This window comes from Sylvia atricapilla, chromosome 24, assembly GCF_009819655.1.
Source record: "Sylvia atricapilla isolate bSylAtr1 chromosome 24, bSylAtr1.pri, whole genome shotgun sequence".
Classification (NCBI taxonomy): domain Eukaryota; kingdom Metazoa; phylum Chordata; class Aves; order Passeriformes; family Sylviidae; genus Sylvia; species Sylvia atricapilla.
Window position 1 is genome coordinate 2,389,545 of NC_089163.1, and position 16,342 is coordinate 2,405,886.

At 49.9% G+C, this 16,342-nt stretch overlaps 1 protein-coding gene across 1 annotated transcript in view; it reads right to left on the minus strand.

Annotated features, from left to right (window-relative positions):
- Positions 1-269: 269 nt before the first annotated feature.
- LOC136371308 (CUB and sushi domain-containing protein 2-like) overlaps positions 270-16,342 on the minus strand; it is a 78,994-nt gene continuing 62,921 nt past the window's right edge. The window contains exons 4-5 of the mRNA XM_066335353.1: positions 7,367-7,561; positions 270-521 (exon numbers count right to left, since the gene is read on the minus strand). Coding sequence (XP_066191450.1) covers positions 310-521; positions 7,367-7,561 — 407 coding nt within the window. The 3' untranslated portion in view covers positions 270-309. The remainder of the gene's footprint in view (positions 522-7,366; positions 7,562-16,342) is intronic.

Consider the following 16,342-nt stretch of genomic DNA (forward strand, 5'->3'; position numbering starts at 1 on the left):
GTGTGGCAGGGTTGGAAGGGTTCTCAGAGGTTGGGTGGTTTTTTTAAAGAGGTTTGGGATTATTTTTAATTTTTCTTCTCCTACCCAGCCACAGCACAGACTCTCCTTGCAGCCAGTGGGATCCACAGCAGCCAACGCTCACTGCAGAGCTCACCAAGCAAATCCCAAACCTCACCAAGAAGCCACTGGGAATAACTGGGAATTTCCCCCTCCTTCAGGCCCAAGCTGCTCGCTCTGCCCACCCTGGGAGGTTTGGCTGTGCCCACACAGCCCACGAGCGTCCCACAAGGAATCAACAGCAGCAGGAACCTACCAGAGCGAGGATCCCTCTGTGCCAGCAACTTCCAGGACGTCATATCCATCCTCCAGCTGGAAATCCATGAAAACCAGGGCAATGGTGTCCCCAGGCTCGGCCAGGATGGTCCAGGTGCAGTCTGCATTGTTGCCATACTCCAGGGGGAAGTGAGGGCTGGAGATGATCCCGCTCTGGCCCCGCAGGGTCCCTCCACAGGCATCATCAGCTGCAACACAAGGTGAGGGGTGAGCCCTGGGGAGCCCCAAAACCCAGAACCAAACCCCAGAGGAGGTTTGATGCAGGCTGTGTGAGGCCAGTGTGGTATTATCAGCCCCACAAAGGTGTGTCGAGCTCTGAGGGGTGACCACCAACCTCCCAGAAACGGCTTCAGAATGATCAGTGAGGCAACTGAGCAGAGGTGTTTCAAAAAAAACCCAAAAAGGTTTTAATAAAATAGAAAATGACAAACTGTACAGAACTAAAGCCATGCAGAGTGCAGTAAAATCCCTCAATCCTGCTAAGACACCCCAAAAAGGCCGAGAGCATCACTGCTTTAAGTAGGTAACGAGTGAGGAGGGTTTTTTGGCAGGCTGACCAATAGAAACAGTCACAGGTCTTGAGGTACATTTTTACTGCCCTGCAGGTGCTTTTCTGCTGGCACTGGGTCAATCAGGGTGAGAGAAGCATAGAAGGTTCTGGTTCTTCTTCCTTAAAAGTGCAGGGGTGAAACTGAAGCCCTTTTCCCAAGGTGGGAACACCTGTCGGGCGTGGGGGTGCCCTGCAACATCAGCTCACTGCCCACTCTGAAGGATGAAAATGCAAAATCCAGCAGGATCAGCCAGAGGCTCATTCCTGGCAAGTCTTGGCTCATTTCCCACCAAGCTCTTGGCTTGGTTCTAAACATCCCCAAATGCCAGAGCTGCTCCAGCTCTCCTGAGGAGCCCGTTCCCAGAACAACTCCCTGTCAGACACGATTTTCTTCATGGCCCAAAGAAATGAACACAAGCCAGCAGTGTGCCCAGGTGGCCAAGAGGGCAAAGGGCTCCTGGCCTGGATCAGGAATGGGGTGGCCACAGGAGCAGGGGCTCATTCTGCCCCTGGGCTGGGCACTGCTGAGGCCACACCTGGAGGGCTGTGTCCAGTTTGGGGTGGACACTGAGAGCTGTGTCCAGTTTGGGAAGGACATTCAGTGCTGTGTCCAGTTTGGGATGGACACTGAGAGCTGTGTCCGGTTTGGGATGGACACTGAGTGCTGTGTCCAGTTCTGGATGGACACTGAGTGCTGTGTCCAGCTCTGTCCCCTCAGTTTAGGATGGACACTGAGGACACTGAGTGCTGTGTCCAGCTCTGTCCCTCAGTTCACGAAGGACATTTGAGATGTTTGAGCTCATCCAGAGGAGGGAATGAGGCTGGTGAGGGGCTGGAACACAAACCCTGTGAGGAATCTGCGGGAGCTGGGGGTGTTTGTCCTGGAGAAAAGGAGACTCAGGGGTGACCTGAGCACTCTCCACAAGCCCCTGAAAGGTGGCTGTGCTCAGCTGGGGCTGGGCTCTTTCTCCAGCAGCACTGACACAACGAGAGGACACAGCCTCAGGGCCAAGGGAAATACAGGTTGGGTATCAGGGAAAGGATTTTACTGGAAGGGTGATAAAGGACTGGAATGGTCTGCCCGGGGAGGAGGTGGAGTCCCCATCCCTGGGGGTGTTTAAAGCAGACTGGATGTGGCACTGGGGCCAGGGGTTAGCTGAGGTGTTGGGGTTTGGGTTGGACTCGATGATCTTGGAGGTCTCTTCCAACCTCCACATTGTGTGATTCTGTGAAATCCTTCAAACTTGGCTGCACCTTGCACAGGATACACAGCGGGACCTCCAAAGATCCATGGAAAACTCCAACCCACCCCTTGGGCTGGAAGGAACCACGAGGGGATGGAGAAGAGGCTGAAGGATTTTCATTCAATGCCACATTAGAATTCCTCAACAAGGGACTACTCTGTTTTTATGCAAACTCACAGGAGCTGAGGATCCAGTCAAAAGCACGGTGCTTTGGCTTTTTTTTTTTTATTATCATCATATTTATTATTACGAGGGGAGTTCTTAATTTAAATTCCTTGACAATTTTTTTTTCCAACACAGAAGGTATTTAACAGGGAATATTTTCTCTTCCCATCCACCTTTAAACACACCCTTCCTCGGTTTGTAGAGGCTGTTATTGCTTCAACACAATCCCACAACCTTCCCAAATCTGCTGGAGCAGCCCTCCAATCATTCTGGGCACGCACAGCCTCGGCAGCTGCTGGAGTTACAGTAAGACAGAGCACTTTTAATGAGATGATGCAGATTTGATATGCCCAAAACGGAGCTCCACAAATGTTCCCAACTTTTCCTGTGGCTTTGCTGAGTTTTTTTTATTCCACCGCCCACCAGAAGCAGAAACCCACCAGTTCTGCCTCAATTCAGCAACAAGTCTGGGCAAAGGCTTCTCCCTGCGTGCATGGAAGTGTTTTCCCAACACGCTGGGATGTTTCTGGGATCGTTTCCTGCTGCTCCAAAGGCTCTGCTTTGCTGGAGGTTCACTGGTACAGGTGAGGGCACAACGGGAATTCTGCTCCCAGCATTCCAGCTGCCAGGATAAAAACACAGCTGGGTTTGTGGGGATCAGCCTAAGCCCCGTTTAGGCTCAGAACTGCCCTCATTTCACTGCTGGGGGCAGAAGGATTGGGCAGGAAACGTGTAAAACACATGGGGAGATGATCCCTGTGTCAGGAATCCCTGACCTGATCCCTATTCCAGGGATTTCTGACACAGGAATGAATCCCTGACCTGATCCCTGTTCCAGGGATTTCTGACACGGGGATGGCATTTTTCTAGTGCTGGGATAAACCTCAGCTTAGCCCAGGCCTCAGAGGCAGTCAGGACTTCCCAGCTGTGGAGGCGAATTCCCAAATTCCACAGCCAAACTCCCGCCCCAGGTGCTGCTCTCCTCCATCGCAGCCATCCCTGGGGAGATTCCAGCCCTTCCCACCCTTGTCCAGCCCAGCAGGGACCAACCCCAGCACAGGGAGCCTGAGCTGCTGGATCTGTGCTGAAAGGATCCATTCTGATCCAGCTGTGCTCCCCCAGCTGAGCTGGAAATCTTCCTGCACATCTCCATCCTGATCCTGTGGGAATTCCCTGCTCCTTTCCCTCCCCACTGGGTTCCCGCTCGTCGTTTGTGAGAGAACTTTGTCACTCCAAAGTTTGTGATCCCAAAGCATGTCCCTGAGCTGGGTAAAGGCAGTGCAGCCAGTTCCCGTGGAGGAGGAGGATGAAGGTGAGCCCAGCATTCCAACACTCTCCTGCCCCAGCAGATCCTCCCCTGGATTCCTCCTCTTTCCCTCCAGGAATTTCTCTCTGATTTTTTTCAATGCACCGAGACCAGAGCAGAGGCAAAGCTGCCAACACAGGGACAAAATATCACAGAGCAGGGGAAAAGCAGGAAAGAAAAAGCACAAGGAAAAGCCTGGATCAGAATTCTCCAACACCTCCCTGTCATCCTGGAGAGAAGGGGAGAGGGAAGAGCAGAGTCCCCAAACTTTGTCCTTTAAAGTGACACTGGACAGGTCTGTTCCCCAGAAATCTCCCCAGGTTTACCCTGCTCACCCTGAGAACACTTTTCTTCCCAATTTATCAGGATCCCATCCCAAACTCCCATTAGAAAATGAAATAACACCTACAAATACATTGAATAAACTTCCCAATGGCCACGGCCAATAAGCCAATTTTAACAGAATTCGTTACAATCTACAAAGGCCACAAAGATCTTTTTGCTCTGAGGCAAACCTAAATGTATTAAATATATTTACTCTCCTTCAGGCAAGAGCTTTGGAGCCATCCTTTTCCCTGCATAAAAAAGGGAAAACCTTTTTGACAGGATGAAATTCCTTTCACCCTTTGCTCCAAGGGCGAAGTTTCTCCAGTTTATCCCAGTTAATCAGCCAAGCACGACTGGGATGCTCCTGGGAGCCCAGTGATGCTGTTGGAAGTTCAGCAGGGCTTCAAACCCACCCTCTGCAGCCTGGATTTGCTGCTTGCTGCCTTCCTGGAACGAGATTTTAACGTTCCAGGAGAATATTTCTCCTGTCCACCTTCCAAAAAATGCTTCAAGCGCAAAATTCCGAGGTAAAGTCTTGAAGGATCAGGAATCAGGACCAAACCCAGGAAGCTGCAGGCACAGCTCCACCAGAAAAGCACATTTTGTGCTGCCCGTGGAGGCATTCCCTGGATTTTCCTCCTTGCTGGAGCAGCTCAGGCACCAGCAGCCCCAGTGCCCAGACTGGAAGGGCAGCCTCGAAATCAAACACCAGTTTGGCAGCTCAGGAGGGAGAAGCAGAACTGGGCTGCTCCTCCAGCTGGAGAGGGGAGCTCAGAAATGGAAATGATGCCCAGGCTTAGCTCCAGCACCAGCTGGGGTCAGGATTAATCCCTGCCTCCCTGGGGTTCCCTCCACAAATGCTGGATGAAGCTGGGCAAGGAGAAGACTCTGGGAAATGCTGTCACAGGAAACTGCTCCATCCAGGCAGGGAATTCCCTTTTCTCCTAACAAAGTGTTGCCTGGCCCGTTCTCAAGGTGGAATTTCAGGGAATTTCACCTTTTAGAGTGTCCAGAGGGGGCAAAGGGGCAGCTGAGGGCACCTGAGGTGTTCAGCTGGAGAGGAGCAGATTGAGGGCAGAGCTCAGAGGGGCTGCAGCTCCTCCTGATGGAATATTAGGATGGATTTAGGGAAAAAAATCGTCCCCCCAGAGGGTGCTGGGCCACTGCTCAGGCTCCCCAGGGAATGGGAACATTCCCAAGGCTGCCAGAGCTCCAGGAGAGTTTGAACACCACTCTCAAGGTGGGATTTTGGGGTGTCAATGCAAGGCCAGGAGCTGGAAGCAATATTCATTCATCCCTTCATTATCATTATTTGAGTATTTTCAACTCCAATGAAACTCAAAAAATAGATTTTTACCAAAAAATATTATCAAAGCATCAAAGACCATCCTAAATTGGAAGAATAAGCAGAGAAAAGCATCGTAATTGACCATAAGAATCACCAGGGATAAGCATCCTTCTCTCAAGCCACTCTGAGCCCCTCCTCACACTCCCTAAACGCTCCCAAACCAGCAGGAAACGCCCAAAAAACCCCAAAAAAACCGCACTGAGAGGCAGAGCACACCTCTGCGTGCATTAAAAACATCCAGAACAAACAACATTTGCTCACTTTTTAAACCCCAGCTCCAGGGCCCGGCTTGGAGGGGCTGATTGATTGCACGGGCAGAGTCAATAAAAAGGATCGATTGGAGATGCTCTGCTGGAGTACACAAGGAGCCGAGGGGATGAGACCTCAGGAGCAGCAGCAAATGTTTCTGGTAGAACAACACGGACATTTGTGTATTTACAGACTCTCCAAGCTCCCCCCGGTGGGAGCACAATTAGCAAGGCACTCTCTGGGCTCAGAAAGGAGTTTGATGTTTTCCCCGCCCCTAAACGAGCAGGAATTTGGGAATTGGTTTTCAATCCAAGGACATCCCAGCCCTGCAGCAGAGCACCACGATCAGCCCGGGGATGTGCCACAGGAGAGGGAAGGTGGCACTGGAAAGGAAAAAATCCAGTCTCATTTCCAGTGTTTGGGCTGGAAAACGTGGTAGGAGCTTCTGGATAATCATGGGATTGTGATTGGGTTGGGAAGGAGCCGAAGGATCATCTCAGTTCACCCTATTCCCATCTTCCACTATCCCAGGGTGCTCCAGCCTGGCCCTGGACACTTCCAGGATCCAGGGGCAGCCACAGCTTCTCTGGGAAATCCATCCCAGCCCCTCACAGGGAGGAATTCCCTCCTGATATTCACCCCAAAGCTACTCCCTTTCAGTTTAAAGCCATCCCCTCCCTGTCCTGTCACTTGTCAGATTGGGGTTTTTCCTCACTTCACATGAAGAAACTGCAGCTAAAGCAGCTCTGCCCCATCCCCAACACTCTGAACCTTCACAACCTCCCCACTGTTCCCCCAAACCCCAACAGCCCTGAGGAACCCATGGAAAAGGATTAACCACAGCCCCAAAAACCACCAACCACAGCCCCAAAAACCACCAACCACAGCCCCAAAAACTACCAACCACAGCCCCAAAAATCATCAACCACAGCCCCAAAATCTACCAACCACAGCCCCAAAAACCACCAACCACAGCCCCGAAATCTACCAACCACAGCCCCAAAAACCATCAACCACGACCCCAAAACCCACCAACCACAGCCCCGAAATCTACCAACCACAGCCCCAAAAACCACCAACCACAGCCCCAAAAACCACCAACCACAGCCCCGAAATCTACCAACCACAGCCCCAAAATCCACCAACCACAGCCCCAAAATCTACCAACCACAGCCCCAAAACCCACCAACCACAACCCCAAAATCTACCAACCACAGCCCCAAAACCCACCAACCACAACCCCAAAATCTACCAACCACGACCTCAAAAAACATCAACCAAAATCCACCAACCACAGCCCCAAAAACCATCAACCACGACCCCAAAAATCATCAACCACAGCCCCAAAAACCATCAACCACGACCCCAAAACCCACCAACCACACCACATTTACTCTTCCCTTTTAGGGCTGGTTTTTAAGGGTTGGCTTTCAAGAGCGGATTTTTAAGGGTTGATTTTTACGGGTTGGTTTTTCAGGGCTGGTTTTCAAGAGCTGGGTTTTGAGGGTTAAATTTAAAGGGCTGGTTCTTTAGGGTGGATTTCTAAGGGTTGATTTTTAAGGGTGGATTTTTAAGGGCTGGTTCTTAAGGGTGGATTTTTAAGGGTTGGTTTTTCAGGGCTGGTTTTCAAGGGCTGGATTTCAAGGGTTCATTATTAAGGGTTGGTTTTTACGGGTTAATTTTTAAAGGGCTGGTTCTTAAGGGTTCATTTTTAAGGGTTGACTTTTAAAAGCTGATTTTTAAGCATGGAGATTTTTAAGGATTAGGGGTTTTTTAACCCTTTTAAACCAAGCCCCCCACCCCGAACACCTCCACAACCCCCATTCCGAGGGGGATCTCGTTACCTCTGCAGACGGGGAGAGGGAAATCCCAGGAGGCTCCGTGTCCCGAGCTGGCCTGGCAGGTGAGCAGGGCGTGGCCCTCCAGGAAGAAGCCGGGGTTGCAGCTGTACCTGACCCTGTCCCCGATGCTGAAGGTGGTCCCTTGCTGCACCCCGTTCTGCAGCCGCCCCGGGTTCCCACACGTGTGGCTGGGCAGGGCTGCAAGGAAAGCAGGGCCTGGTTAGGGACAGGGAATTGTCACAGGGATGAGGGAAAGCCTCAGTTAAAATGGAATAATCGTCACTGAAAACAGAATAATCGTCATTGAAAATAATCGTCACTGAAAATTGATTAGTCGCCATTGAAAATTGAATAATTGTCATTGAAAACAGAATATTCAACTTGGGCTGCAAGGAAAGCAGGGCCTGGTTAGGGACAGGGAATTGTCACAGGGATGAGGGAAACTGCCACTGAAAACAGGATATTGGTCGTTGAAGATAACCATCACTGAAAACAAAATAATCGTCACTGAAAACAGAATAATCATCATTGAAAATATTCAGCTTGGGCTGCAAGGAAAGCAGAGCCTGGTTAGGGACAGGGAAATGTCACAGGGCTGAGGGAAAGCCTCAGTTAAAATGGAATAATCGTCACTGAAAACAGAATAATCGTCATTGAAAACAGAATAATCGTCATTGAAAATTGAATAATCGTCATTAAAAATAATCGTCATTGAAAATATTCAACTTGGGCTGCAAGGAAAGTAGGGCCTGGTTAGGGACAGGGAATTGTCACAGGGATGAGGGAAATTGTCACTGAAAATAGAATAATCGTCACTGGAAACAGAATATTGGTCATTGAAAATAACCATCACTGAAAACAAAATAATCGTCACTGAAAATTGATTAGTCACCATTGAAAATTGAATAATTGTCATCGAAAACAGAATATTCAACTTGGGCTGCAAGGAAAGCAGGGCCTGGTTAGGGACAGGGAAATGTCACAGGGCTGAGGGAAAGCCTCAGTTAAAATGGAATAATCGTCACTAAAAACAGAATAATTGTCAATGAAAATTGAATAGTCGTCACTGAAAACAGAATAATCGTCATCTGAGCTCTGGTCACACACAGAGTGTCCCCAATGCCCGTTTTGGGGTTTCTCAGCTGTCCCTCTGGTCACACAGCGTGTCCCCAAGGCCAGTTTGGGGTCTCTCAGCTGTCCCTCTGGTCACACAGCGTGTCCCCAAGGCCAGTTTGGGGTTTCTCAGCTGTCCCTCTGGTCACACAGAGTGTCCCCAAGGCCAGTTTGGGGTCTCTCAGCTGTCCCTCTGGTCACACAGAGTGTCCCCAATGCCAGTTTGGGGTCTCTCAGCTGTCCCTCTGGTCACACAGAGTGTCCCCAATGCCCGTTTTGGGGTTTCTCAGCTGTCCCTCTGGTCACACAGAGTGTCCCTGGGGCTCCAGCCACCCCCAGCCCCTCCCTGCACAGCAGCAGGGGCAGATCCCAGCTCCTGACACCATTTCCCCCCCTAAATCCATTAATTACATCCTCCCCCAAAGCCCCTGGAGCTGGGACATTCCACCTGGGAACATTCCTGCCCAGGCAGGTTCTGGGAGCAGGGGCTGCTGTCAAATCCAAACGGGTGGAAAAGCAGCCCAGAACTAACATTTCATTTTCTGTAATGATCCTCAAACCCCCAATTTAATTAAATTACCAGTGTTGCTTTTTTTTTTTTTTTAAATGAACCCATTCCTGCTTTTATGCTTCCATCCTTTAAAATTAATGAGGAGAACTCCGCTATAAATAAAAATCCATCATTTTTAAAAGTCAATCTCCACCACGAGCCGCTCTCTACTTAATGAACTGTGAAGAATCAGACAACCCTGACCTGCATGGGATCTTAAAAATCAGACTCGAAAAACAGATCTCAGATTAAAATTCTGCTTCACTGGGCTGCCTGCACATCTCAGATCTCGTTCCAGGAGGGGAGGCACAGCAGCATTAACCCCCCACTACCCTGGGTCCCGGCAAGAAACTTGGATTTTTTTGTTTTTTCCAAATCACCCAAGTGCAGGAGACAAGGAGATCTTCCAATTCCTGCTCGTGGAGAGAGAAAAATGATCCCAGAGGGGTTGAGGTGACATCCAGAGCTGAGCTGAGCTGCCCAGGTGCAGAAGCTGTGCCCAGGGAATCTCGGATTTCCCATCCTTTGAGTGCCCAAGGCTGGGTTGGAAAGGACTTGGAGCACCCTGGAGTGGGCTGGGATCAGCTGGAGGTCCCTTCCCACCAAACCCAGCCTGGGGTCCACGTGGTCAGCCCCAAACCAGACCTGCTGGAATCTCCCTTCCCCTGAGAAGAGGGCAGGAGCGGAGCCCAAGGACACAGCACTGGAGCCTCAGAGAATTCCAGCCTCCTTGGGGCTGGAAAAGGTCCCCAATTCCAACTCTCAGAGAATTCCAGCCTCCTTGGGGCTGGAAAAGGTCCCCAATTCCAACCCTCAGAGAATTCCAGCCTCCTTGGGGCTGGAAAAGGGTCCTCAATTCCAACCCTCAGAGAATTCCAGCCTCCTTGGGGCTGGAAAAGGGTCCTCAATTCCAACCCTCAGAGAATTCCAGCCTCCTTGGGGCTGGAAAAGGGTCCCCAATTCCAACCCTCAGAGAATTCCAGCCTCCTTGGGGCTGGAAAAGGGTCCTCAATTCCAACCCTCAGAGAATTCCAGCCTCCTTGGGGCTGGAAAAGGGTCCTCAATTCCAACCCTCAGAGAATTCCAGCCTCCTTGGGGCTGGAAAAGGTCCCAAATTTCACAGTCTGGTGACCCCTCCATGGTCACCACTGACCCAGGTCCTCAACATCACACCCACACTTTGCTCAGGGCTTCCAGGCTTGGTGACTCCACTCCCAAACATCCTCCAGGCCTGGCCAACTCTTCCAGTGAGGACATTTCTCCTCGTATCAAACCCCAACGTGCCCTTAGGGCCATTTCCTTGTCACCTGGAGAAGAGTCTGACACCTCCTGCCAGGGAGTGTGGAGAGGGACAAGGTTCTCCCTGAGCCTTTTTCCTCCTCAGCTGCTTCTCTGCTGCTCCAGAACCTTCCCCAGCTCTGAGAATCCCACAGGAGTCTGAGAGGGGTCTGGGGATGTCCTTGGAACCCTGAAAATGCCACAGGAGACTGAGAGGGGTCTGGGGATGTCCCTGGAACCCTGAGAATCCCACAGGAGACTGAGAGGGGTCTGGGGATGTCCTTGGAACCCTGAAAATTCCACAGGAGTCTGAGAGGGGTCTGGGGATGTCCCTGGAACCCGACTGTCCCCAGAGCTTTGGATCCCTGTGAGTGACTCCCTGAGCTGCTGCAGCTGCTGCTTCCATGGATTTGGGATTCTGCTCCAACACCCCTGAGCAGAGATAATATTTTATTGTATTATTGCTCATCCTTGGCTGCCTCCACCAGCCAGAGCCCTGATTGCTGCAGGGATTAATAGAGCTGGATTATTTACCTCAGATGTCGCCCAGAATAATGTTATTAAAGCTCTGTCTTCCCCACTTACCAATTCCACTGCAGATTAGGAGCAGGGAAATTTTTTTTCCCCCCCCTCACCTGCCCATAAAAGCTTTGTTCCCAGCAATCAAGGGAGTATTTCCCAGTGATTGTATGGAAATGAGCAGAGGCACGGAGCAGATCTGTGGAGATGAAGGGAAGGTCCTGTTACTCATTTGGTAGCTGAGGCTGTTCCTCCCCACGATGAATTCCGAGCAGTTTGTTTCATTTGTCTGGATCTGAACAGCTGCCAAAGCCTTATCTGATTTTACGACAGAGGAAAGGCAATGGGATTATCCTGGTGCAGTGGCACCTCCAATGTCACTGTCCCAGGGCTGGCTGGGCCCTGGACCCCTCCCTGCCAAGGTGACCCAGCACAGGAGCCACTCCGGGGGTGGGAAAGGCCACCACAGACACGGCAGAACCAGGGGTTAGCTTTAGTTTTAGCTTTTATATTTTTCATGTTGTGTGGTGCCCAGGGGTGCAGCTCTGAGCTCACAGCAGTGTCACTCAGCTCTGCACACAGCAGGGACACAAAACAAATCCTTGTCCTGCTGCACACCAAGGACACCTGGGACAAGTTCTCAGGGCCAAAGGCACAAACAAGGGTGGGCTGGAGGGAGGGACAAGAAGGATGGGACTGCATCAGCTGGAGCTGGGATGGGACAATTCAACCCCAACGGGAAAATGGACCAACACTTATCAAAGTGTGAGACCTCGTGACGGTTTGTCCATTTTGTGCCCATTTTGTGTCCATTTTGTGACCATTTTGTGTCCACCTTGGGTGTAGCCCTGCCCAGGCTCTTGTCCTGCCCCAGATGTACCTTAAGGGCCTTCTAATAAATCTCTATTTTCCAGCTCTGCCCAGTCTCTGCTCCAGCTCAGCCTTCCCAAGGCATCGCCAGAGCAGAACCACGAGTGTCACACCAGGTGACAATGACCCAATGTACAAGTGGCACCTTCTCAGCAAGAAGCCAGGCCATGGAGAAGAGTCTGGGATAAACCCAGCAGCACCTGGAGCTCTCCCCCTTCCTGCAGCTTCCAATCATCCCTGAAAGCCACTCAGCCATCAGAAGGGAACCTGGAGGGCACAAATCAATCTCTGCCCAGCTGAACGTCCTCCTGCTCCACATCTTTTCCTTTTCCCTTTCAGTTTGGGCCCTTTAGTCCCATCCTCTGGGACAGGAATTCCCGGGATTTCTGTCTCACCCTCCATTCTAGCTGGAGGTGTCCCTGACCTCTGGGGGTGGAACACAAAGAGCTTTAAGATCCCTTCCAACCCAAACTCCTCCGTGATCCTGAGATTTCACCCTGGGAGAACCATCCAGGACTCTCCTTCATCCACACTTTCATGCTTTTCCTCCTGGGCCCAGAGCTGTGAGTAGCAGAGCAGATCTGACCCCCAGATCTGACCCCCGGATGTCACAGGGGGTCACCTACAATGGAATGAACTGGAAATGGAAACGGGAGATTTGAGGCATTTCCATCACCCATTCCCTGGAGCTGCTGCAGAGTTCTCAGGACTGCTGACCTGCACCAGCAGCCTCAGCCCAGCCCCTGATTTTCATTTTTTACCTCCCTTTCTCCCTGCTCTTCTGAACTGTGAGCTGCCACAGAGCTCCCAGAGCTGCTGATCTGCACCAGAACCCTCCTCCCATCCACCTTCATCCGTTTCTTTCCGCTCCTTTCAGCCAGGCTGCTCCCAACTTTCCTCATCCCAGGATGGCTCCACTGCGAGTTTTCAACATCAGGAGCTTTCACAACCTGGTGCTCGTCAAGCTGTGCCTCCTTGTTCCAGTTCATTCGAAATTAATTAGGAGTTTTTAAGTCATTAGATGTGACTCAACGCATCCTTGGCCAGAGTCCCACCATCACAACGCATTCAGCCTAATTACATCAGCCTCTCCCAAGCCCCCAAAGCTCTCATTGTCAGAGAGGAAAGAAAAGAGAATTAAAAAAAAAAAAAATCAAAAATAAAGAGATGCTTCTCGTCTTGCTCGCCATCAGCTCCTTGACCCATTCCAGGGACTTTCAAACAAAAACCCAAATCCATCCTCACTCCCCTGAGGAGAAATCTTCCCTGCTTCCTGTTCCAATTAATCTCCAGCTCCGTTTTGTCTGTTGATGGTGTTGGGATATGAAAGAAGCCCGAGGTTTAGCTCTATTACCCTATTTACATTGCTAAAAGCAGCTTTTTTATGGCTCGAATTACCCGGGCTGCTTTACGACTGGGAGATTTCCACGCTATCATTGTTCTAACCTTGAGATCTTATCAGCGAGCTCAGCGCCGATGATGTGAGGCTGTACATCACATCTCCGCATTCCCAACTCATTTTCATCCCTAATAAAAGAGGAAGGAAGGCGAGGCAGAGCAGCAATAATTTATAAATCCCATGGAACGACGCTGCGCGGAGCACACAAAAATAACAAAATCATTGACCTCAAGCACTTGGCTCAGGCAGCGCTGCACACACGGCTCCAAATTAATCCCCATTCTGATTTTTTTCATTTGTTTTTAACCCTTCTTTGCATTTTCCTGCATTTTCTGAGGGGGGTTGGAAGTGAAGATATCCACAGGAATCAACAGGAGAGCCAGGGCAGGAGATATTCTCTGAATGAGCCAGCCTGCACTGGATCCTAGAAATTCAAGGCAAAAAAACAGGATTTTTAAAGAGAACATCCATCACAATTCAAGAATTAAGAGGACACCCATGGAGGACATGGAGAGTGGAGGAGAGACCCACACAGATCCATTTCCTCTCCCTCTGCATCCACCCTGGGCCAGGTACCCCAGGGACACTCCAGGGCTGTCTGAGATCCTTCAGCAGTGTTTTAGCACAATCTGCTTCACTTCAGGAGAGTTTTAATCTTCACAAGAACTGTCCAGAGTGTGTTACAGCAAAGGAAATAAATGGGATCGTTTTCATTTCATTTTATCCCTCTCTTTTTTTTTTTCCGTGCCATGATTTGTTTCCAGTACAGCCAGAGATAAAACTAAATGGAAACTACTTTTCTCCCCCTCCAATATTTCTCTGTTCACTAAAAACCAGCCAGAAAGTTACTTTGGGATAATAGCAATCAAAATGGATCATCATCTGTCTTGTTTGTGGGAGTAGTTCTGGGGCTTTTTGGTTGGATTTTTTTTTTTTTTTTTTTTCTTTTTGGAAACTCAGTTTCAGTTTTCAATTTCTCTTTCTGGAATGTGCCTGAGCAACTTCTGAGCAACTTGAGTGCAACTTCCAAGGATACCCCACCAAGGCTGGGAGAGGATGAGCTTGGATTTGCTGAAATCAGATTCAGAAATTCGAATTCAGGCTGCAGAAATAGCAGATGAGAGCAGTGAGTCGAGGGGAAATTCAGGAATAAACAATCCCAGGTGTGTGGGGGGATGTGGGGAGCATCCCCAGCAGTGGATTTCTGCCACTCCTCATTCTGACTTTTAAATCACTGGCTGAGCACAGAAGAGGAAGCCTGGCTGGAATGATGCCACAAATCCCAAGATTACGGAATGTTTTGGGTTGGGAGGGGACTGAAACTCATCCCCATTCCATGGGGACACTTCCACTGTCCCAGGCTGCTCTAACCCCTGTCCAACCTGGCCTTGGACACTTTCCAGGGGCAGCCACAGCTTCTCTGGGAATTTCAGCCCAGCTCCCACAAGGAGGAATTTTCCCCACACTCTTTAATCTCACCTCAACCACTCCGTGGCAGTTTGAGACCATTCCCTCCGTGGGAAATATGGAAAAACGGGATGTAGGAAACCTCTGCTGCCCCTGCAGAAGGACCTGAGCCCAGCAGACCTCATGCTCCAGAGCCCTGGGATGCAGCAGGATGCTCAGCAGGGATCTTTTTATCCCCATGAACACAAGACTCCAGACACGGCTTCATTTAAAGGAGGTGCTGAAGTGTTGGAATGGCTTTAAGAGTGTGTTTAAAGGCTCCACTGAACTGGCATTTGACAGCTAAAGTGACTCCAAAACCCTTCCCCAGGGAGCAGGGGGTTCTCCATTCCCTCTCTCCCTGCCCTGAGCCCAGGTTTATCCATGCCACGGTGCCAGGAAAATTAATCCACCAACACCCGAGATTTGTGTCCAAAAAGGAGACAGAGGAGTCCTGGATTTTTACTGGAATAAAGGGAGAAGCCATGGGGCATTTCCCATGGGGTCTCTCCAATTTTTGGAGGATGCAGACTCCTTTTTATCCCAATTTCCCGGCTGCATTTCCCTCTCTCTTTCCCCACTGGCTGAGGGACTTGGGAGGTACAGACTGCCCAAACCTTCTAATGTATAACCCGTTTTTTCTTTTCCTTGTGTCTCATTTTTCCCCCCCTCTAAACCCAGGGATTTAGCACAGCTTGAGTGACTAACAGCCTGTGTCCATCAGTGGAATTCCTATGGAATTTAGGGTTATTCCCATTGCTTCTTTCACCTCTCCAGATCTAAATTTTTCTACCATCAGGCCCAAAGTTTGCCTGTAAAATGAAGACACCTCATTGTTCACAGAGGGAAGCACAAAAAGTGCAGCACAAAAAGCCCAGCCCAGAGCACCAGGAGAGCACAGAGGGCCCCAAACTGAAGTTTTGCCTCTCGTATTTCCCAGATTTTGTCTGTTCTGAGCTTCACGGAGAGTGGTGGCAAGTCCTCAGTTTAGTCAGAACAATCCTTTTCCAGCCCAAGGGCACCACTGCAGCTTCAGGCCCAAAAAATGCCAACAGCAGCAAATTGAGGGGAGCAAACTGGGAGGGGGGGACCTCATCACCTGGAGCTGGAATTGGACAATTGTGGATAATACATGGAAATACATTTAAGTACCCTCAATATGTAAATAAACCAGAACTTTAAAAGTGTGAAAACTCGTGACCCACTGTCCATTTTGTGACCATTTGGGGTCCATTTTGTGACCATTTTGTGTCCATTTTGTGACCATTTTGGGTTCATTTTGTGACCATTTTGTGACCATTTTGGGTCCATCTTTGGTGTAGCCTCTGCCAGGCTCTTGTCCTGCCCAAGGTGTATCCTAAAGGCCTTTTAATAAACACCCACTTTGTTCTTTAACTCTGTTCCAGGTCACCTCTCAAGGCACCAAACCAGAGCACACCTGGAGTGTGGGCCTGATATTCCTGGGTCTGAGAGATTTTTAACCTGCTAAGCAGCTGTGAACTTTTTCCCAAGGAAAAATTCCTCAAGAAAGTTTCTTCTCAAACCAATCCTGGCAAACAACTCTCCTTTCTCCAAACAACCTTTCTCCAGGTGGTGTTTTGCTGTTTCTCTGGTTTAACTAATGGGATTAGAGAGGTGTCGTTCCTATTCACCAACCATGTATCAGAACACCTTATAAAAGGTAGTAAAAATTAGAAAATAAAACCTTTTTTTTTTCTATGCTCTTTGCCTTCTGAAATATTTGTGGAGTCTTTCTTTGGTGTCCCACAGAGCAGCAGCCCCGGGTAAATCTTTGAAATCATTG